Source organism: Entelurus aequoreus, linkage group LG03, assembly GCF_033978785.1.
Source record: "Entelurus aequoreus isolate RoL-2023_Sb linkage group LG03, RoL_Eaeq_v1.1, whole genome shotgun sequence".
Lineage (NCBI taxonomy): Eukaryota > Metazoa > Chordata > Actinopteri > Syngnathiformes > Syngnathidae > Entelurus > Entelurus aequoreus.
In genome coordinates, this window is record NC_084733.1 from 44,324,467 (window position 1) to 44,347,963 (window position 23,497).

Genomic DNA, 23,497 nt, shown 5'->3' on the forward strand with positions numbered 1-23,497 from the left:
CTTTGAAGCTCATTCCATCATCCATTCATTATCCTTCTATTAATAATTTCATCTTTTCATCCATCCATTGCACTGAATCATCCATCCATTAATTCAAAGATTCCATCCCTGCTTTGGAACAGATACAATCACTTGCACGGGTATTGTTTTCTCCTTAAAGGAAACAGTTATTTATTATTTTTCATTCTACAAAAAGAAGCATGTCCAATATGAACGTTATTTGTTAATGACTTGAAAATCAACGTCTGCATCTTTAAAAGCTTTTTAAGGAAATTGGTTGAGAAATATAGTTTACCTTCTAAAATGAGCAGCCATACTGACAGAGTGTAATTGTCATGTATGTGCCTGTGTTTTCCAGTACCTAAGACTCCTCCCATTATTAAATTCAGGTGGTTAAAAGACTGAGGGTGAGATTGGCACACTGCATGAGTACACTTGATGAAGATGGAGTCTATTCATGTCTGGTTGGAATAAACTTAGTGGCCTTTGTTGCTGGCTTTTATTTCTGCGGCCCCCTTTCTAAATGATCACTTACATAATATAAACTGATGGTGTACCATACATCTCCCATGAGATCAATCATTAAACCGGATTAGCAGAGTCAGTAAAGTCTGGAGCTGTGGGTATAAACTTTCCAGTTCCTTCCACAGCTTCAAACCGCCAACCTCTGAAGGAAATGAGTCAGCATTTTGTGGGTTGATTGCATAGGAAGGAATTCCTCTGCTGGCGGCATTATAATGGTGTTTCCTCTTTCTTTACTGTAATATCGTCAATTTGCAGTTTGGAATTTATGCTGATGGTCAGGATAATGGTCGTGCTGGGGTATCGGGGAAGGGGCGAATTGGCTAATTGACTCTATTTTAGGGGAAAAGAATCAGAACATAGAGAGTATTATGTTTTTTGGTCTTCGACTCACTTGGATAAGGTTACACACTATGTCTGCTACCATTTCCCTTGTTACTTTATTCCTTAATATTTAGTGTTTTTTCTTCCCTTAACCATTTAATGCACTACAAAACAACCTTTGTGCTTTGCACTTTTGTTGACGTTTGCTACTACATTGTGTCAAGCACAGCGCTTTGACTTCATCACATTCAACTTCAGGGTCTTCTTTAACTAGTCACTGTTTACTGTTCTTTAAAAAAAAAATCATAGCAGCTATAGGCAACCAGCTTCAGCTTGTGAAAGTACGGAAGCACTCTGCATGTTTTACCCACTGTGCTCCCTCCCCTGCGTTTATGGGGTTATAATGGGGAAGCAGCACAAAAGCGCCAAACACCTGCTTTAGATTTTTAGAATGCGAGCGTCACACAGGGCTGCACATACACGTTGTGTGTCCTTTTCAGTCACCTTTTAAGGCACTGACAGGAAGTTTCCTATTGATAGCAGTATTGTTAAACAATGCCTTAGACTTGTTACTGCTGGTTGCAGAGAAATGTTGTTCACCTTTATTAAAACGTCAGTGTGTCGCTCCATGTGTGTCTAAAGTAGGATTGCAGTGGCATTTGGGAAGACCCTCCCAAAGGCGACTGTTAGACACAAGTGAATTTATTCATCTTATGAACTTTGGCACTACACACCAGGGACTATTTCTACTTCCTAGGCAGCCATGTTACCATTATGCCGAAGCAACACAGCATAGGTAACCGCCACCAGTTGTTGGTTGTTGGAAAATATTTTGTACCTGTAATACATTTGACCATTCACGGCCAGAAATGACAAAAATAAAAATAAAGAACCCTCTTTTTTCTATCTTGGCTCTGGACACTGCAGTATTATATCCCTACTCTGCTGCTGTTTTCAATAAGATTTGATTAGGTGGAATGTAGTTTTCTTTCGTTGTTGCTTTTTCGTTCCAACTGATGCATTCACTGTGATGGGGATTTCTTAGTTTCTCCCGCGATTTCGGGAACAGTAGTGTTTGGAAGTGCAAAACCAAAGATCATAGAGGTTATCAGTCAGATGTGTTTGATTGCTCTTCTGAGGTCTTCCACGCTTTGTGCATCGGGGTGCAGTTGTCCTGGAACAGAAAAGGGCCTGAGAATTGTCCAAATTGTTTTGACATAAAATTCAAGCATAACAAAGGTTTGTGCCCAACCCATGATTGATGAATGATTGAGGAGGTATCTTTCGATACTTTTTTTTAAAAAACATTAAAGTACATGTTAGTTTGTTGTTGTCTTCAGATGACATCTGGAGATTCTTGCACCAGACCTAACCGAGTCTGTTTTATCTCATCTTTTCTCTCCTTACATCTTCTTAATCTGTGCAATCCACTTGCGCTGCTGCCTTTTAACCTTTCTCTCTTTTTCACTCTCTGTCCAACCATCCTCTGATCATGTTGTACTTTCCTTCTAACCTTTTCTTGACCCTGACCTTTTACTTCACTATCTTCCTCTCTATCTCCAAACTCTACCATTTCTGTTTCTGTAGTGGAGCGTCAACCTGCTAGGAACATCCAGGTTTTCAACCCTACTACCAACACCCTGAATGTTCGTTGGGAGCCTGCTACAGGCCCAGTTCTGCAGTACAGGGTGGTCTACACTCCTGTTACTGGTGCCAAGCCTCCTGAATCGGTAAGTTCCCGGCCAGGAAGTGGGCACAAATATGTGGTTTTAGGTCTGCAGCAGCTTATTTTTACTAAATTCACATTATACCATTTTAAACACCAAATGATTTAGTCCGAGAGTTTAATTAGAGCACACGCGGGTTTATGTAGGAACACATGTGACCAAAGCCCCATCCCACCTTTGACCAGAATTTACAGTACGATTACATTTGCCACCAGGAATGTAATAGCCTCATTGTGAGCTGTTACAAGCTAAACACTTGTCTGTTCACCAAATGGTGCTTTTGTACCTGCACATTAGCATGAACTTCAAACCGAGACTGTGCTCACATTAAAGGAGACGTTTTTAAAAGCGCAATTCTGTCTGTATTTGTCACCTGGAAGAAGTGTCAGAAGGAAAGAATTTCCGTGAATATGCAAACAACTTTTGAAGTCGTACTAGAGATGATGTCAGTGGTTCGCTCTGTTGTCTGCTTCAAATAGTGAAGATTTCAGGCTCAGGCCTTCTCTGAGGTGCATTAGATAAGCATCCACTTCAATATGGCCTGTTTTAGCTATGCAGCTGTTGTTTGTCTTGACAGCTTTACCTGTTGCTGGCCTTGATATTCTCCTGTAAATCAGTTCTCACGCATGTGTTTGTACTGTGTGCGAAAGACGTGACCTTCCCTGCTGTCAAACATACTCTTTAACTTCAAAGGAATAGCTGGCTCTTCCTTTCAGTCAGTGTTGACAGCAATGGGAATGATGAGCTAATGGGAGACATTGTGTAGAATGTACAACACACGTGTGTGTATCAAGGGAGAGGGGAAAAGTCTTGTGGGTGCAATTGGTGGGGGAATTAGTGTTGGCTCATTTATGTTTCGAGCATGAGTGTTTCAAGGCAGTTAAACACAGCTGGGGAGAACACAAGGGTATGCAACAAACCAGTTGGATCTGGCTTAAATTAATAATAGAAACATGGTAAAACTGTTCAAAAAGGTAATGTAAGTACTGTAGAATGGCAGGAGAGCACATCACCTCCTTTGCGACATAATAATCAACATTCAGAAGAGGACGGGGATTATTATCTTGGATAAAAACATACATTTATCTTTGCTGGATGCAGGTTTTGGCACCAGGGACCAGCACCACAGCTTTTCTGCAGCAGCTTATCCCAGACACCGATTACAACATCGAAGTGGTTGCTCTCTACAGCGATGGTGAAGGAGCCAGCATAAGTGACAGCGGAAAAACCCGTAAGAACTCTGTCCAGTCTAAATAAAACAGATAAAACAAACCACAACTAAGTGATTTTTTCGGTATTTTACTGTTTATAGGTTACTTAGAACTTAAGCCATATTATAAAGAGATTACAACTATTTTTAAAAATGTTCTCTCTCAGGTCCACGAGCTGGCCCTAGGAACATGCAAGTGTACGACCCCACCACCTCTACTCTCACCGTGAGCTGGGAGCATGCTGAAGGCCCTGTTACGCAATACCGCATCACCTACGCCCCAACTACTGGAGATCCCATTGAGGAATATGTAAGAATATGTTGAATATTTGTTTTTAATGGTTGTAAGATAAACTAATGAATCAACAGAAACCATGGTTTATTTCAAAATCAGTAGAAGCCACTGATCAGTACAATATCTGATGTTAAAGTAATTCCAAACAGTTTCAAAAAGTGGAATATTTTATTCAAATCTCTTGATATTTCCACCTATTTAATTGTAGTGCCTAATAATGTGACCATAGAGTATATGACATGATGTATTGGAAACATTAAAGGGACCCTTTTTTTACCTAATGGTACCTATTCATGTATTTGGAATCTGCATAAGTCCCAAAAATTTGAAATCCAACCAGGGAGACATTGTAGAGATATTTATAAAACAATCTTGCCTTCCTTAGATTATTCACATATGGTAGACATTTACCCAAACATCCTTGCGTTGCTCAGCCAATTGAAATTTATGTAAAACCGTCTGTTCTACATCATGAAGGGTTTCATCGTTGTTCGTTTGCTTTAACCAGCACACGTCACTGCACAAAGCCTTATCGGAAGAAAAAAGTGTCTTACTTTTAACTTTTATCATTCGTGGAAATGTGACTTCCACTGTGAGGAAGTAGCTTTGAGCATGTGCAAAGATTAACAACCACAGACCTTCACAAACATCTTCCTTAAATATCCTACTTTTAATGGAGGGCTCAGTGACTACAATTTATGGAAATGGAGTAGACAATGAAACCGTAAGTCAGGGGTGTCAAACTCATTTTAGATCAGGGGCCACCTGGAGAAAAATCTACTCCCAAGTGGGCCGGAATGGTAAAATCACGGCACGATAACTTAAAAATAAAGACAACTTCAGATTGTTTTCTTTGTTTAAAAAAAAAAACAAGCACATTCTGAAATTGTACAAATCATAATGTTGTTGGGTTGTTTTTTTTTACACTTACATGTTGCGGTTAGCAGTATTCTATCTTTATTTGTCGTTATTTATATTTTCTGAAGAAATGATGTGATAATGTTCATCAGTCAACTCATAGGTGTTAATTTTCAATCTATCAAGATAAAAAAACAATATCAAAATCAAATTACAGGATGTTATTTATGTAGTTTGCTCATATTCCTCGACTGGTGCACTAACATCATGTGGTTTATTTTGAACATATGTAGCATCATCTACAAAGATACAAATAATTGCTATTGCGACATCTAGTGGACACATTTAGAACAACAGTTTCTTTCATTTAAAAATTCCGGCTCATTTTTATACTTAGCAAACTCACCCCGCGGGCCGGATAAAACCTGTTCGCGGGCCTGATCCGGCCCCCGGGCCGTATGTTTGACACCACTGCCGTAAGTAATACCAGTTGGTCAGAAATGTGTGAATAGTATGTTAGCAATGTTAGCCTGATTTGTTGTGTAGCTAGCGTAGCCTTCTAATGGGAGACAATCGCATCACCGTCCACCGGCAAATGGTCTTCCTAAAAACTACTTTTAATTTGATCAGTCCCTACTGTGTTTGGCAATGGACTAGTTAGTATTATAATCCGTTATTATGTTTGCGAGCCTCACGAATATTCATGTAATCCGTAGCATAGCTAACTGTCGTAGCCAGCTTGAGCCTCTATTGTTTACAAGTGTTTGAAGTCGCAGGGCAGTAAAAGTGTTAACATAATATAGAATAGAAAAGTAGTTTATTGTCAATATACACATGCATATGTCCAGGATCTAGCATTGGAGAGATAATGACTTGGTTGAAGTTTAACCTTAGCCAACATTTTGTACCTAAAATTTCTGACCCTTACTTGGTGTCTGCTCCTTGTGTACATACAGTCTTAACGAAACAAAACAGTAAGCAACTACTTTAGTACACAAGGCTGCTGGTGCGGGGACAAAAGGCTAGTCAGCGTGAGGGAGCGTGGTAAGGAGTGCTTCATTTGCATCTAACTACTCCGCGTCTCAAAACCAACTGTGTTTGAAGGAAGCCAAAATTTGGCTTTTTTGGTTAACTCTATGGTTTCTGTCATATGTCTTGCAGACTACAGTCCAAGGGAACAGAAACAACGTGGTCCTGCAGAACCTGGATTCAGACACCCCTTACAATATCAAAGTTACTGCCATCTATGCTGATGGGCCAGGAGGAGAGCTTGAAGGAGATGGTCGCACAGGTAACAGACTACGCAACCAATCTATGGTGTATGTGTCCTCCACCACATGTGACCATATTCAGCTAGGGACATTTTAAGTCCACAGTAAAAACATCCCACCAAGGGAATTCTCATCTGAAAACCTGAATGGACTTTCTACTGATTAAAATCCTGAATTACAGCAGACACAAAATTCTTGACTCATCACCCTGGCCAAAATAGCCACGGTTATTGCCAGAGGATTGCAAAATGGCAGTGCTCCAGCTAGGGAGGTCTGTTGCTTGGCGTTCTACCTAAATTGGCCCTTAACAAAAACAAACCCTTCTATCATGCCACAATCTGCCTTCTGAGGTTGTTTCATGTGGTTTCTCTATAATTGTTTACACCATCCTTCATTAGCACTAATCAGCATTGCTGGAAAAAATTGGAATTTCAATTATCTGCATCTTGTTGCGATGATCGAAACCCTGTATTTACTGGTTACTCTCATCTTTCCTACAGCTGCTATGATTGGACCCAGGAACCTACGTGTTTCTGATGAGTGGTACACCCGCTTCAAGGTCTCCTGGGATCCGGTTCCCTCAAGGGTTACTGGATACAAGCTCATCTACCAGCCTGATGGTATAATTATGTCATAATTAAGATTAGGGTAGCAGACACTTTTCAAAACATTCCCTGTTTCCTCTCAGGCTCTGACGAGTCCGCAGAGGTGTTTGTCGGAGATGTCACTTCCCACCAATTGAATAACCTGAAACCTGGGACCACTTACGACCTGAAGGTCCTGGCACAGTATAGCACAGGCTTAAGCGGACCTCTAATTGGCCAAGGCACCACATGTAAGTTAATAAACTGTTACCAAATTGTCAGTTGTAGCAAAATGTTAGTTCTTGTCAAAGAAAAACATGTTAAAGAGTGTTTTTTTTGTTTTTTTTAGTGTACCTGAATGTGACAGACTTGACCACATACAACGTCGGCTACGACAGTTACTGCATCCGCTGGGCACCACACAGAGCAGCCACCTCCTACAGACTCAAAGTCCAACCTGTTGATCGTAAGTATCCTAGTGTAGCTCAGGTAAATATTCTCTGATTAGTTTTTTTAGCTATAATCTTTGTGCCCTCTAGCCTCCAGGAGCGGAGCTCAGGAGATCACCGTCAAAAGTCAGGAGACCACTCACTGCTTTTACGGCTTGACCCCTGACACCCTGTACACTGCCACTGTGTACACCCAGACCCCCAGCATGGAGGGGCCTGGAGTCAGTATCAAGGAGAGAACACGTAGGATTGCATTCATTATGCTAGACTGTAACGTATATACCAAACCTGACCAAACTATTTTCATTACTATGTATGTCAATGTTGGTTTTGTTTTTAGTGGTCAAACCCACCGAAGTGCCAACTGAGCCCCCCACGCCTCCTTCTCCAGTAACAGTCCCACCAGCAATTGATGGTAGGGAGAGATTCCACACATAATCTAATAATAACTGATAAAATTGGCCTGGCTGCGATTGAACCATTGATGTGCTTGGCCGTAGTCTGCAAAGGCGCCAAGGCAGATGTGGTCTTCCTCATTGATGGCTCCTGGAGTATCGGAGACGAGAGCTTCAACAAAGTCATCCAGTTTGTCAAAAGCGTGACTACCGCATTCGATGTCATTAGCCCCAGAGGCACGCAGGTCAGAAGGAACTTTCAGATGCTTGGTTACTTTCCAATTTAATTTTAATGACCAGTTTGTATTTTAATGTGTTTATTGTCTCATTTGAACAGGTTGCGCTTGTGCAGTACAGCGATGACGCTCAGACAGAGTTCAAACTCAACACCTACCAGGATAAAGGCGTCGTTGTATCAGCTTTGCGAAATGTCCGTTACCGAGGAGGAAACACTAAGACAGGTATTCATTTTGGAAGTGTGCATCTGCAAGATGGAATTATCAAGTGTGAGAATTCCCCTGTCTCCCTGCTCATTCCTCCAGGCGTTGCTCTGAAGCACGTATACCAGAAGGTGTTCACTTCCGACAGTGGAATGAGGAGGAATGTCCCCAAGGTGCTTGTGGTGGTCACAGATGGGCGCTCCCAGGATGAAGTCAAGAAAAACGCCCTTCAGTTGCAGCAGTCAGGTATATGTGGAAAATAACAATATTTGTACAAATCATTGCTGTCTCCACTTTGATGATTTGACGTTTTCACATGATTCGATTTTCCATGATTTTCTGCATGTCCTCTTAAATGCATGTGAAAAACAACCCGATTTCTAAGAAGTATCTTCATTCCCTTCCAGAATTTTCCTTCAAAACATATCTTTATGCTTAGACCAAACTTTACCCATTCTTTTTATATTGGAAGAGTGACAGCATAGTGACCAACTAATATTGGATAAAAAACATAATATTTTGAGCAGCTGACTGATAATAAAAGTCTATTTTCAGTGAAAAAAATTTCAATCAAAAATGAATTGCAATAAAACAAGTACACTAATTTTCAATCTTGAAAGTAAATGCTTTGCTTTGTTTAAGAATGTTGTTTTATCATGCTCCACAAACACACAGAGGAACATACTGGCTTGGTATAGAGAGATGCTGATGCAAACAACATGAAAACAGTTTTCAAAGAACAATAACGATATGATGTACTGTATATATTGTGTGCATTTGTTCAAATGTCCTTTTTCCTAAAATTTTTTTGCTGTGTTCAGACTTGTTTACCTTTGACAAATTGATATCTGGATGTAATGGAACTGCCCCATCCTGATCAAAATGTCACAGTCTGTCAGATCGTATGTCCTCTTCCTCAACTGTCAATACACAAACAGACAAACAAACATATTTTTTTCCACTTTTGGTAAAATTTTTGCCTCTTTTAGTTAAACTTGTAACCTCCGTGGATTTAATTTTTTTGTTTAAGTTTAAACCATTGTCTTGTTTTGTGTTGTTTTCCGACTGCAGGCTATAGTGTATTTGTGATTGGTGTAGCTGACGTGGACATGGCAGAGTTGAGAAACATTGGAAGCAAGCCAAGTGAAAGGCACGTGTTTGTGGTTGATGACTATGACGCCTTCTCTAAGATCGAGGACAACCTGATCACATTTATCTGTGAAACAGCAACTTCCAGTAAGATGTTCTTGTTTTCCTTGATTTTATACTTTTAATTGGTAAACATGAACTTTGTAATGTCAAAGATAGTTGACTGGAGAGTTTGCAGGAAGCTTTCCCATTGAGACACATTTCTATTGATCCATTGCCAGAGGAAATACATGTAAACAGGAATGAATTGCATTTTTTCAGTCTTAATGTGCTTTTCCAACTTTTATGTTTGGTTTAGCTTGTCCTCTGATCTACATCAATGGATACACCACACCCGGTAAGAATCACACAGGCATACATTGACACAGCGCATTACTAGAAAGCTTCTATGATGAGATAGTTTTCACTACTTCACATGTTTATGTTGTTTACACATTTTCAGGATTCCGGATGCTGGAGGCTTTCAACATCACAGACAAGACATTCGCTGGCATCAATGGTGTGTCAATGGAGCCAGGCTCATTCAACAGCTACATTGCATACAGGCTGCATAAGAATGCCTTCCTAAATCAGCCCACCAAGTAAGAGCAATTGTTGTTTGATCTCTGAATGGCTTTTTCTCCTCTGTGCTCAAATGTTGTCCAGTCCACAGTCATTATTCATAATGATGATATATTTCCCCTGTAGTCAAGCAGATTAGCCCTACTGAGTCTTTTGCAAAACTACTTAATTGTTGTAGAATATGAGGCGTAAGAGACATTTCTTAGAGGAGCACATCTTCCTGCAATGTCTTATTCAAACAAGTCTTACCTGGGTTAAAGCTTTTGTCTTTTTATGCATTCCCTTAAGGTAGTGTCAAACAACTACGGAACTTCTCAAATATAGTATTTATGAGTGTAGAGCAAAGCTATTCAAATAAATTGTTTTAGAGGCCACAGAAAGCTAAGTACCAGGGGACAAAGACTTCTCCTTTCATTATTATTCTTAATTTGACAACCAGCGTTCTCTGCAGTGGATATTTATTTTGATCTATTTATTTTTGCCAGATATACACATTTCAGAAAAAAAGCCCTGTTTTGCAAAATAAAAGTGTTCACTGCAGTGGACGCTACCCTTCAAGATACAGGTGTCTAACTCAAAAGCCGCAGGCCATATCTGGCCTACCACATAATTTTATGTAGCCCGTGAAAGCCTGGCAATAATAAGCGTCATTAAAGTATTTTTTTTTACTAAATGTATTTGCTCTTTCCATTTGGACAGAAAAAAATACATGTACTCCATGCAATTGCATATCATTTAAACTTTAATATTACCAAATACCGCAAAAAAACATGCTCATTACAAAAACATTGTTTTTGTTCAAATAAAAATAGATACTTAAATATCTGCTTGACTTTTTTAGATATCCATCAAACTGTACACAGTAAAAATTATGATAGATTTAACGGTAGCAAAATGGAAGGCCAGTCACTGGAATTTTACTGTACAATACAACCATTTTTCCATTTACAGTAATACACGGTAAAAACAATAATCACAGCTTTTACTGTAGAAAAAACAGTGGTACTGTTTTTCCTGTTACAGTGATGTGCTGTAAAAAAGGTAATTTACAGATTTTCTTTAAATATACCCAATGCATCGGGTGAATCCTTATATATCCTATTTTCCAGACCACAAGCCGCACCAAAATATAAGCCGCACCCACTAAATTTAATTAATTAGCCGCACTGGACTTTAAGCGGCAGATATGTACCTGTGAAATTAGATATTTACATATAAATGTTTATTTAAATGTTTATTTACATACTTTAATTGTGTCAAAACGGTGCCTGTAATACGGCAGTAAAACGGCTGATCAAACAAAACATCGAAAAACAGAAAAGTCATGTCTTAATTTATCCTTATAAGATTTTCTCCTTTTAATTTAATAACGTTCTAGATGTTTATCAGGATTCTTCTTCTTTGTACTTTGTACACACTTTGAGTTTTCTTAATGAGGATCATTTTAATACATTGTTTGATTTCTTTGTTTAATCCATTCCATGCTTTAGCCGTTAGCGAAGAAAAATCCATAGATTACCTTTGTAAAAGCCGCAGGGTTCAAAACTTGGAAAAAAAGTAGCGGCTAATAGTCCAGAAAATATGGTACATATATTTATACCGGTATTCATATATTATTCACTGTTTCAAACCGCCCGGTCTGGTTTCATCCGTGGACCAGATTTGGCTCTTGGGCTGCCAGTTGAAAAGCCAAGGTGTAGCGTTATCAAATAACGCACTATTGTACACACACATGAGAGAGGGGGGAGGAAATACTCTATATATGTAAGCAATGTTTGCGGGAAACTGGTAATAATTTTGCTTTTCACAGACTAGATGCTTGGGGTTGTTTTGAGTATTTAAGTGCTGATTACTAACAATATGTCTTGAACACTAACAGGGAGATCCACCCAGAAGGTCTTCCCCCTTCCTACACCATCGTCCTCCTCTTCCGACTCCTAGCCGACACACCTTCGGAACCTTTTGATGTCTGGCAGATTGCTGACAAAAACAACAACCCGGAGGTCGGACTCACCATCAATCGTAAGGCTCTTCTTGTCATTTGGTGTCCAGCAGCAGCACCAACATGCTGTAGCAAATTACTGACGAACAAAAGAACAGTCACATGATATTCACGAAACTGTCTCGACTGCTTGGAATTATTTTGAGTCAGCTGGCTTCCTTCTTTCATTGAAATGTATTTTTAAAACAAGTATCTTTTACCACTGTGCAATTGCACATGTGGTAAATGCATGCAGATGATTAGGAGCACAGACTGAGTCCCCAGTCATCCTCCCGTTATGCCCCCCATCCGCCTACCGCCATGTGTTCTCTATAGTACTGTCTGCTTTGCGTGCCGCTCCGTCGTAGCCTTCATCAAAGCCCCATCTCTTTCCAGCTTCAAGCAAAACAATCACATTCTACAACAAGAACACCCGAGGAGAGATCCAAAAAGCTTCGTTTAATGAAGAGCAAGTGAAGCGCATTTTCCATGGCAGCTTCCACAAGGTAAACACAACGCATCATCCTTGAAGACTTCTAATTGTGGTCATGAAGAAAATGCCTGTGCTTAGGGTTTCAACCGGCTTTGAACAATTTGAAATATAACAGAACAACAGCTCATTCTTTTTTTCAAAGAAGTGTCAATGCAATCCATCTTGCAGCTGAGGTCTCACGTCCAGGTTCTATTTTAGCATTCAATTAAGTATGTGATTAATGACCTATGGAGTTTATAAATACAATTAAAAAGAAGTTCTTCAACCTCAGTGGTCCAATAACCACATGAAGACGGGAGACGTTGGCGAGTGATTGATTTCCAAACTAATCAGCTCTGCACACAGGAGGCTGGGTTGCTTTTGTCTTCTATTTTATTTGGATTGAACGTGAACCGGTCATGATGCATTCAGGAACTATATAAACACAGCTTTATTCGTTACTCCTTCAAGTTCAAATGATTGCAGCTGCCCAGATGAAGTAAACTTCTATGAGCTAGAAATTAAGCATTCCTTATTAAAAGAGTCGTCAAGACAAGGTTGTCCTTCTGACAACTTGTCAAAACATCTCATCACTTGAGCTAACCGCCTGCAGGGACATCATTTTCTTTTTGTGAAATCTTTGTCTTCAGAGCTGTTGCCACTACATTAGGCCCACATGCTTGTATATCATCTCCTGGGAGGACAGCAATCAGATTGTGTCAAATCCAAATAAAACTACCAGCAACTGTAAAACATACATGTTTTTACACAGCAGGGTGTAAGGAGCAAAACCATGAAGGATAGTATATTTTCTTACTTATGGCTTGTCCCACATCGCAAGTTGTTTCAAGCCTAAATGTTTTCGCATTTCTTTCCAAAGACATCAAGGTCTCGGTCCCTTTTCCTAAGATTATCAAAATGAGCCTGAATAAAGTCTTTCCGATGTTGGTGTTGCAGGTAAATAGTCTCTATATAGCAGATGCTTGGAAGTTCATTTGTTCCTGCACACTGTCTTCATTTAAATTTCCCCGTTGGATAGACAATAAAAGAACATATATAAATCATAAAACATATCGATATTCTCTAGGTAATGTGTTAAGTAACAATTTTACAGAAGAAAATCAAAGTGGGGCTCGCGGCTTGAGTTTTGTTGGCCCGCAGCATACTGTCAAAATAAAAACCAAAAAAAGAAAAAAAAAGCAGTAAAAATGTAAGAAAAAAAAGAAAAAGGTCGTAATGTAATGAGGAGAAACCAAACGTTTGATACTACTAATATGTTTTGTCACTTGTAACAAAGATTAGATAGTTTTTTGTCTTTAAATATATATAATGACTGTTTTTAGCAAAATAAAATATCAAAATGGCCCTGCATGCTTTGACTCTTCAGTATGCGGCCCTTAGTGGTGAAAAAGTTTGGACACATCCGCATTTAATGATAAGTTCCTGTCTTTGCACTTTGTCATCTGAATCTATTGTAGAAGGGTTTATATATATGAACAATACAGGATAACACCGAAAATACAAAATGAGCGGTCAGAAAGTGAGGTACGGCAAGTTCTCGTTTGACGGCGTTCCCTGTTACGACGTTTCGTGGTTAAGAACATACCGCTATAAAATATTAATACTGTACAAAAAGGTAATAAAAACGAGTTAAGCGCGCGTTGCGGAATAATAAGTAGGCACGGTACTAACTAGGTGGAGTAATACATAGTCGCGTCGTTTAACCTCTAATATGACTCCCGAAGTGTGAAGCAGTCTTCTGTGGGCGGTGCGTCGAAGAAAAGGAAAGTGAAATTAGACACCTTAAAACAGTCAGTGGAGAAGTGAAGAATCTAAATTGGCTACATGCCGTGTCCAAGCTGCTCAAACACTGCAACCATCATCAAGGATAAAGATAGTATTTTTAAAACATGTGAAAAGTAGCTTCTACTAGCAAAGGGACAATAATAACTAAGTAGTGTCGTGGCCCTATTACTGAAATTAGTGTTTTGGACCATCCTTTGTTGAACTTTTTGTTGCTGAGCTGTTTCTTTTTATCTGGAAATGAATATGAACAGTGTCTCAATGTTCTAAAAATCGTATTCTCATGGTCATTATTTTGTTACCACATAACTAATTCGGGGGGATTTCATGAATGAATTAGGCCCTGGAAAATGTAGGCGGATGATTCAATGACATCACCGCTGCTCTAGTTGGACAGCATAATTTGCATGTGTGCGCCCTCAGTGGCTGGCCATGTTGGCGACTGTTGTCCCAGCGTACACTGGGTGGCTAGTTTGTGGTGTGGCGGTCTATCTAGCTGCTTATTTACTGGTCTGTTGACTAAGGACCACTGCTTTTGTGGACCGTGTTGAAGTGTTTTTAGTGGTTTCTGACCTCATAGTGTGCAAGTCATGTGAATGTGTATTAAAACCTGAAATCCAAAGATAAGAGTAAACTCTCCAAAAAATATGTAATCTATTTTTGTTAATGTATTTTTTAAATATGAAATCTAGTCATAAGTATTAAAAGAAAAATTACATCTTATCAACTGGTGCGGCCAATTAGTTTCCCCATACTCAAGTCCAAACTGTCTCTTGTAAAGGTCCAACATTTGGGCTGTGTTGCTGCTATTTCAGTTCATGAAGGAAGCAATTAAAAGCTCCAATTATAAAACATTACACTCAGTACCAGACATTATTATTTGAAGTGGGCTGACAAACTCAACATTGGGACTAAGAGGCAACCACAAATGTATTTTTGGGTAATGCAACTGTAAAGTGATCCTCGGTCTACTGAAGCTAATTCTGAACCAAACATGTAAATCAAAGGTTACTAACATCAACTTGGAATAATAATACATTCTCCAGTAATGGGCAGCGTAAACATTATTAATCATAATAATAATGTTCTTATTTGACTAAGAAAACAAACATTGTTGAAATCCAGCAATCCAGGATTACTTTTCATCACGGTTTTTTACCAACATAAAGAAATGTTAAGAGTATGCAGGCAGTGCCACTCATTCTGCAAAAACAGAGCTCCTTTAGTGTTAAAAATGAGTTTTGAACCTTAACTGTGACTGCTAACAGTCACCCTGAGGAGGAAGGAAAATATTGTATGTATTTTATTTTGTTAAGTAGCACAAAGTTCCATTTATTTCCTAACAATCACTCCATTGTGACTTTTTAAGATTTTTTTTGTCAAGGATCACTTGCCTTTAATGTGGTTTAAAATCCACAGCACTGGGTCACAGAATTGCTTGCATTTGGCTTTCCCCTTCCAACTTGTAAATAAAGAGCAAGCCAGGCTTGAGAGGTCGTGGTCTACCGCTAGTCGAGCATGTGGGAAAGCTCTCAAAGATGACTTTTGCAGATGATAGCCTTGCTATAGCTCTTGGGAACTCCCTGACTCCCACACTTGAGGGGTATGAGTCCATTAAGAGGATGGTTCTTTTAATATGAGAATACTATTTTAGTTGGACTGTCATTGGTAGGAAATATCGGCCTAACTGTAGAGCACACTACCTTCCCGTATCAAGTCATCCCTGAGGAGAATGGAGTAGCACGATTTGTGTAACGACTGAGTATCCTGCAGTGGACGCTGGTTCAGGAGGATATCGTGTGATACAAGGGATAGAGGCTAGATAGAAGCTGTTCAGTGAACATGTTTTAACCATATTCCATGCCGTCGTCTCTTTTCAACCCTTTCATTATTTGGCTTGTGCAAGTAAACCTAATGACTCAAGAAACCACTCTATAAATACAGTAACTTTCTAGTGTTGTCACATGTGGAGAGATGAGACATGAGAAACTCCCAACAGAGATCATTACCCCAAACGAGGCCTTCTCGGTTTGTTTAGTTTTCTTTGAAACGTCAATCTAATTGTGATTTTATACTGATTATATACACTCGAACTTTGAATTGGAATTTCTTTTTCTTTTGAAAATATTACTTGCTCGTCAGCTCATGCATTAATTAAAGCCTTATTGTTCTAAATGATTGGAACTGATGCAAGCCAAGTACAATAAAACCTAATCTGATTAGTAGAAGATGGCCTCGGTCTGGCATTTAAGCAGATGTGAAGTGGATTGTTCATAGTAGCCAAAGTTTGTTTCAGTATCAAAATCAGCTTTATTGGCCAGATTTGTTTAACACAAAATGAATTTGACTCTGTAGAGGGTGCTCTCTTTGTACAATGTAAACAATAAATATACAAATAACTCAAATATAAATAAGTACTTAAATATATGTGCAAGGCTACTAAGATGGTAATACAGTGGTGAATAGAGCAAAAGGATGATGAAGTGAACATGAGGTAGTACATTCACAGTGATAGACTAGTTCCAGGGTTATTTCGCAGCAACAGGTCTCATACTCTGTGACTGTCTAGCGTTCATCAGAGTGATAGCCTGGCGGATGAAACTGTTCTTATGATTGGTAGTGTCGGTGTACAGTGATTTGTAACGCCTGCCGGAGGGGAGGAGTTTGAATAGTTTGTGAGCAGGGTGTGAGGGGTTTGCAGTGATGCCACCTGCCCGTTTCCTGACACTGCACCGGTATAGGGTCAACATCAATTATCTTTTCTGCTGTCCAGAAATTGAAAACAGTAATTGTGTTTCATCATAATTACATATTTATTCAACACTTGCACTCATATCTTTATTCATTTATTGCGCACCGAGTGCCATCCACTAGAGGAGGAACCGTCACTAGAAAAATTACTTTCTTAAAATGTCAAATATGTACTTTTGTGTTTACATTTCATTGACTAATAATGCACTAGAATGAGTTAAATGTTTGTTCAGAACCAACTACTATCGTGACAGCTGATGCGTCTTTCTTCTCATTCATTGGGGTAGCTTCACTGTGCATTAAAGGCCTACTGAAATGAGATTTTCTTATTTAAACAGGGATAGCAGATCCATTCTATGTGTCATACTTGATCATTTCGCGATATTGCCATATTTTTGCTGAAAGGATTTAGTAGAGAACATCGACGATAAAGTTTGCAACTTTTGGTTGTTGATAAAAAAGCCTTGCCTGTACCGGAAGTAGCGTGACGTCACAGGTTGTGGAGCTCCTCACATCTGCACATTGTTTACAATCATGGCCACAAGCAGCGAGAGCGATTCGGACCGAGAAAGCGACGATTTCCCCATTAATTTGAGCGAGGATGAAAGATGTGTGGATGAGGAAAGTGAGAGTGAAGGACTACAGGGCAGTGGAAGCGATTCAGATAGGGAAGATGCTGTGAGAGGCGGGTGGGACCTGATATTCAGCTGGGAATGACTAAAACAGTAAATAAACACAAGACATATATATACTCTATTAGCCACAACACAACCAGGCTTATATTTAATATGCCACAAATTAATCCCGCATATAACCCGCCAATACAAATCAAACACCCACACAACACACTCAATCCCACAGCCCAAAGTACCGTTCACCTCCCCAAAGTTCATACAGCACATATATTTCCCCAAAGTTACGTACGTGACATGCACATAGCGGCACGCACGTACGGGCAAGCGATCAAATGTTTGGAAGCCGCAGCTGCGTACTCACGGTACCGCGTATCCAACTCAAAGTCCTCCTGGTAAGAGTCTCTGTTGTCCCAGTTCCCCACAGGCCAATGGTAAAACTTGACTGTCATTGTTCGGGAATGTAAACAATGAAATACCGGCTACGACGTAGCCGCTACGTGTTTGTGTTGCTGCAGCCGGCCGCTAATACACCGCTTCCCACCTACAGCTTTCTTCTTTGCTATCTCCATTGTTCATTAAACAAATTGCAAAAGATTCACCAACACAGATGTCCAGAATACTGTGGAATTTTGTGATGAAAACAGACAACTTAATAGCTGGCCACAATGCTGTCCCAAAATGTCCGCTACAATCCGTGACGTCACGCGCAAATGTCATCATACCGAGACGTTTTCAGCAGGATATTTTGCGGGAAATTTTAAATTGCACTTTACTAATCTAACCCGGCCGTATTGGCATGTGTTGCAATGTTAAGATTTCATCATTGATATATAAACTATCAGACTGCGTTGTTGGTAGTAGTTGGTTTCAGTAGGCCTTTAAAGTGTTGAAGCTGCGCGTCCATTAACTTTAATGGGGGAGCAAAGAGTGGGTTGTTTCACTTCGGCCAAACTAGACAGTCATTTGATAAATGCTCGACTTTGTCCCACTCAAAGTGGGCCAGGCCTTGGCTGACTATGACGCTGGGCTTCCGCATGATGGTTGGATGATCTGTCTAAAGCGGAATCCCTTTTTGATTGACAGAGAAATGAGCGAATCTGCAATCTTCAAATATAAACCACTGCCAGAGCATTTTTCATGTTTAATTCCGTTGTTTTGAGTTGATATGGAGAATTTTACAATCCTCCAATTGACATCTTCTTTGTAAAATCTAGCATCTTTGTATCTTTTATCTGTTATTGGAGACTGTACTTGTGTTTGAACACTAGCTGAAAATGAGCTTGCCCTACTTGAAAGACCAGCAGCCGCCATTGCGACATATTATACAATAAAGATGTGCAAGGTTTTTGTATCAAAATAAATAATATTTAAAATAGCTGTACAATTTAGATAAAAAAACATAAACGAAAATTACAAAACAAAACTAACCTCAAATTAATTATTTAAAATTATTTTTTGCTGCACCTCGCCAACACGTAATTCCTGATTTTGTCGACTTTTTAACCTTAGGTCATATCCTCCAAAACAATACAAATGACGTGTTGTAGCCGTGCATATTTACTAAGGCTCAGGTACCAAGGAAAAAACTGAAAGTGGTTTGTTTCTAAGAACCTTGTCCAAATCTGTGGTAGTTATGTTGCTGGTTGTAACATAAAGAACGCCTGTCTAACAGTTAAGGAGAGGAAAATGTGAACTGGTGAAAGAAAAAGCTTGGTACGCCACAAGTTATATACTTTCAGGATGTCAAACAGGGTTCTCTGGGCACAATGTGACACTCAAGTCATTCTGTGTTGTTATACAGCCTCTGTCCACAACTTCAGCACTGCAGGCTGCTGTCAACTGGTGTATATTTCTTTGTGTTATGGCCCATTCATCAGCAGTGGCATCAAACAGAAGTTGTGTACCGAATTCTTAACCACTGGATGGTGATATTGAAGTGGATAATCAACGCAGCTTTAGAACGCCAAAACAGTTTCCTGAAAGAAGCAATTATAGAAGAATAGTCCCAGTGTCTTTAAATACTTCAGACAAAATGGTTAAGAAAGGTTCAGTGAGGTTCTTCCCTTCCGTAAGGACGCACTTTCTTCATTTCCTTCACTTTGAAAGGTCAATCAAACCCCATCCAAATAGAAATGAAGGCCAAAGCCCATATTTTCAAAAGCCTAGAGTATTACCGAATAATTGCGTAGCTGCAAGCTTGGCAGCTGCGAAGGTTTTGGGAAGGTGAGATTGTTTTGTATAACAGTGCCCTTTGTTCATCACCTTCCTGCTGTAGCTCCACATCACCGTCTCTCCAGACAAAGTTAAGCTCAACCTGGACTGCCAAGAAGTGGCAGAGAAGCCTGTCAAGCAGGCCAGAAACATCACTCTGGAGGGCTACGAAGTGCTTGGCAAGATGGCCGGTTCTACTGGAAACAGGCAGACTGCAACAGTAAGTGAATAAAACCCTCAAAAGACATGAACAAAAGAATCCCACTACCATTTTACAACATGAACTGTTAAAAATCAATCCTTTGACAGAATTTCCATGTGTGCTCCTGCAAAAAGCACAAACCCCCCCCCCCAAAAAAGTCTGTTTTTAACTCTGTGCATTGTCATCATGTATGGAAACCATTTTTTTTGACATCCTTCAATGTTTTTTGTCTTCCTCTGTTTAGTTCCAGATCCAGATGTTTGATATCATCTGCAGTTTGAGCTGGATCACAAGAGACAAATGCTGTGACCTGCCTTCCACAGTAAGTATTCATTTCCACATGAAAAAAAACAATAAACACGGACGCCATTTAGTAGTTTTATGTGGGAATATGCATTAATTATTTAAAGAAAAATACTAGACTGACTGCTTCTGTATTAATGACAAAAATGTCCATATTAGTCTAGAGGAAAAACTACTTTAAAAATGACTACTACAGTGAAACTTTTAAGGTCAACGTCTGATTTGTTCAGATTTCAAAACAAATTGTCCCAAAGGAAATAATGGAAACTAATATATTCTGTTCCAGCGTTAAAAAGTCTTCATCATTAAACATTCCTTAACAATGTTTTAAGTAACATTTTCACATTCTTAATTGACACATAGAACTAAATTGCATACATTTTAAGTGTAAAAAGAAGCAAATCACTGTGTATGCTTTTCGTAACAGCCTTACTTGACGTTCAGTATATATTCCCTATTCTTCTAACACTCAATATTTAAAGCTGCTGTACTGTAAGTCAAGTGCTTTTATACGAGCCAGAAAAGGACTAATAAGTATATATATATATATATATATATATATATATATATATATATATATATATATATATATATATATATATATATACACACTGTATATACATTTACAAATGTATATGTATATATATTTGTATATATATATATATAAATATATATATATATATATATATATATATATATATATATATATATATACATATATATATATATATATATATATATATATATATATATATATATATATATATATATATATATATATATATATATATATATATATATATATATATACATTTATTATTAAAACAGTATTGGTAACATAAGCTAGCAGTTGGCAGAGTCATTTAGAGCCGGTGACATACAGCAGCTTTAAGGTTGGCCTTTATTTTGGAAAAAGTGATACAAAAAAGACCAAATAAAAAGAATAAACCATTTTATCTTACATAATATGCTGACATTTCAGCGGTTTAGACTTTGAAGTTTTGGCGACTTTCGATTTTGGTATATTTCTGTTGAAGTAAACAATAAAAACTTTGGCCATTAATCTTCAAGACGAGCGCTTGCTCAGTTTTATTAGGACTGGCAGTAAAGCACATTTACTTCGATCCAGTTAGTAAATAACAAATGTCCTCAAATCCATAATTTTTCAGAAATGTAGATTTTTCATTTAACAATTTTGAAGGCACAATTGTATATTTGTACCCTATGTACTTCTCTTATTGCACATGTAACATTTATTCCCTCCTAATCCTTTTTCTTTCTTTTGCAGCGCGATGAGGCAAAGTGCCCGTCCCTCCCCCATTCCTGCACATGCACACAGGATAGCATTGGCCCCCCGGGGCCACCTGGTCCTTTGGTAAAGACACTACACATCCCACTTCCCTCTAACATGTCTTCATCTCCGATACAGCTGATATAATGCTTTTCACATATGGCAAACATTTTATGAGGATGATGATAATTCCATATACATCTTAATAAATGCTGCACAGCAGTTTTGCCTGCGATACAGTTTGATTTTCAGAAGTTTAAGGATGTCCCTCGCCTCAGGAGATATTTTGTTTTCCTTTAAGAAGCGCAGTTGAGGATGAGGCCATTGACATGCAATGAAATGTGGGCTTAGGGGGTAGTGTCAAAAGAGAAATGCCTGCTGAAAAAACGACATAAGTCTGGATAATGTGAGCTCGTAACTCCACTCATCTTGTGCGAGGATCACTTGTACGAATGTGGATTTTAGGACTCTTGGAATTTGGCCCTGTTGTTGCACTCACACTGTGTTTTTTGGCTACTCGCCTTTTTAGGGCGGCCCAGGTTCTAAGGGATCACGAGGAGATCGAGGCGAGATGGGCAGAAGTGTAAGTGAAACCTTGCTTGACTTTTACATCTTGTAGTGTTTTTCATTCTATCCCGAACTGTTTTTCGTTTGACTGGCGGTAGAATGTAACCGATAAAAAATAAATCCCCAGATTAGGAATGCCGACTCATTGGTTACCAGTATGCAACAGTATTTTCGCTCACACCAACAGAAGGAGCAACATCTGAATTGAGTTACCAAACACTTGTGTTGTGTATTCTCTTTCCACCGGTACTAATTTGTAAAGTATCTTAAAGACTCTCAAGCCACAAACTGCTAAAGTCACTCGTCAAACGTCTGATTAAGGGTGTCATCTTTGGCCTCTTTGGCATCTGTGTTGTTTCTACTGGCAGGGTCCGGCGGGTCCACGTGGCGAGCCAGGAACTGTCGGCCCATTGGGACCACCAGGTCCTCAAGGTCCTAATGGATTGTCTCTACCTGGAGAACCTGTAAGTTCACGTACACCATAATGTTATACAATCATCACTATCAGACAGCTGTGTAGCGTGTGTAGAATATCTTGCATGGCGGGGAAATATTTCCCCCTAAAACCATCAGTGTTCGGGATTTATCACAAAAGTCAAAAGAAGTAATTTTCTTCTCCACTGCCAGGGTCGGCCCGGACCAAAGGGAGATCGTGGAGACCAGGGCATAGTTGGTCTGCAAGTAAGTTTCCCCCCCTTTTTTCTTGTGGTTTATAGACGGGAAACAAGAGCAAATCCATTGAGAGACTTGCTGCTCCTGCAGTCCGGATTGAGTTGACGCGGCAAAGATAGAAACCACACTTGGGAGTAAAAGGATTATCCTCCATCCTCAGGGGGCACCCATTCACTCAAAACGGCGTGATGATTGACAAACGGTAGACCAGCGGTGCAGTTAAATTATTAAGTGTAGACTCAAGTTACCAAAAGAGAAAATAGGGAATGGAACATTTTCATTCCCGGCCTAAACATGACCGAAGATGATAAAAAGATAATTCAGAATGTCTATGACAACAGTTGTGCTTTACCAATCCAATTATCCATACTTTAGAGGATTCCACACGAAATTGGTTACTTTTATCCTTAAAAACTGAGACTTTTGAAAACACCATCCAGAGTAAGCATGTACATCTGATATATCACCATATTAATGAACAACAAGTGTTGGTTTCATTTTGAGCAGCAGTAAGTTTGTGTGTGCGTATGTGTGTGTCTTGTAACAAACACGATCGATTACAAAAACATTCATGATCTTTCTTGGGCATGTAAGTGGGCTGATTTTTATTCTTCATCTAATATATCCAGGGCCGTCCCCGGCTAAATTAGACTTAGACTTAGATTTAGACAAACAGGGCACTAAGCAGAGTTTTATTTGGAGCCCCTCCCTTCCCCTATTACAAAATGTGTACACAATTCAACACAATGAAAACATAAGTTACAAATGTTCCTGGCACAACCCCGACGAGGATCCGAACCCTGTATGTCGAATCACTAACACTG

At 39.2% G+C, this 23,497-nt stretch overlaps 1 protein-coding gene across 6 annotated transcripts in view; it reads left to right on the forward strand.

The window, feature by feature from the left end:
- LOC133646484 (collagen alpha-1(XII) chain-like) overlaps positions 1-23,497 on the forward strand; it is a 73,415-nt gene that overhangs the window by 41,577 nt on the left and 8,341 nt on the right. For all 6 annotated transcript variants that reach the window (XM_062041887.1, XM_062041883.1, XM_062041884.1 and 3 more), the window contains 23 exons: positions 2,434-2,576; positions 3,675-3,804; positions 3,951-4,093; positions 6,098-6,227; positions 6,708-6,827; positions 6,896-7,042; positions 7,141-7,257; positions 7,331-7,483; positions 7,581-7,655; positions 7,741-7,880; positions 7,973-8,096; positions 8,178-8,321; positions 9,147-9,311; positions 9,523-9,561; positions 9,667-9,805; positions 11,665-11,807; positions 12,163-12,272; positions 19,703-19,858; positions 20,085-20,162; positions 21,432-21,518; positions 21,964-22,017; positions 22,370-22,465; positions 22,629-22,682. In XM_062041887.1, the coding sequence (XP_061897871.1) occupies positions 2,434-2,576; positions 3,675-3,804; positions 3,951-4,093; positions 6,098-6,227; positions 6,708-6,827; positions 6,896-7,042; positions 7,141-7,257; positions 7,331-7,483; positions 7,581-7,655; positions 7,741-7,880; positions 7,973-8,096; positions 8,178-8,321; positions 9,147-9,311; positions 9,523-9,561; positions 9,667-9,805; positions 11,665-11,807; positions 12,163-12,272; positions 19,703-19,858; positions 20,085-20,162; positions 21,432-21,518; positions 21,964-22,017; positions 22,370-22,465; positions 22,629-22,682 (2,687 nt within the window). The remainder of the gene's footprint in view (positions 1-2,433; positions 2,577-3,674; positions 3,805-3,950; positions 4,094-6,097; positions 6,228-6,707; positions 6,828-6,895; positions 7,043-7,140; positions 7,258-7,330; positions 7,484-7,580; positions 7,656-7,740; positions 7,881-7,972; positions 8,097-8,177; positions 8,322-9,146; positions 9,312-9,522; positions 9,562-9,666; positions 9,806-11,664; positions 11,808-12,162; positions 12,273-19,702; positions 19,859-20,084; positions 20,163-21,431; positions 21,519-21,963; positions 22,018-22,369; positions 22,466-22,628; positions 22,683-23,497) is intronic.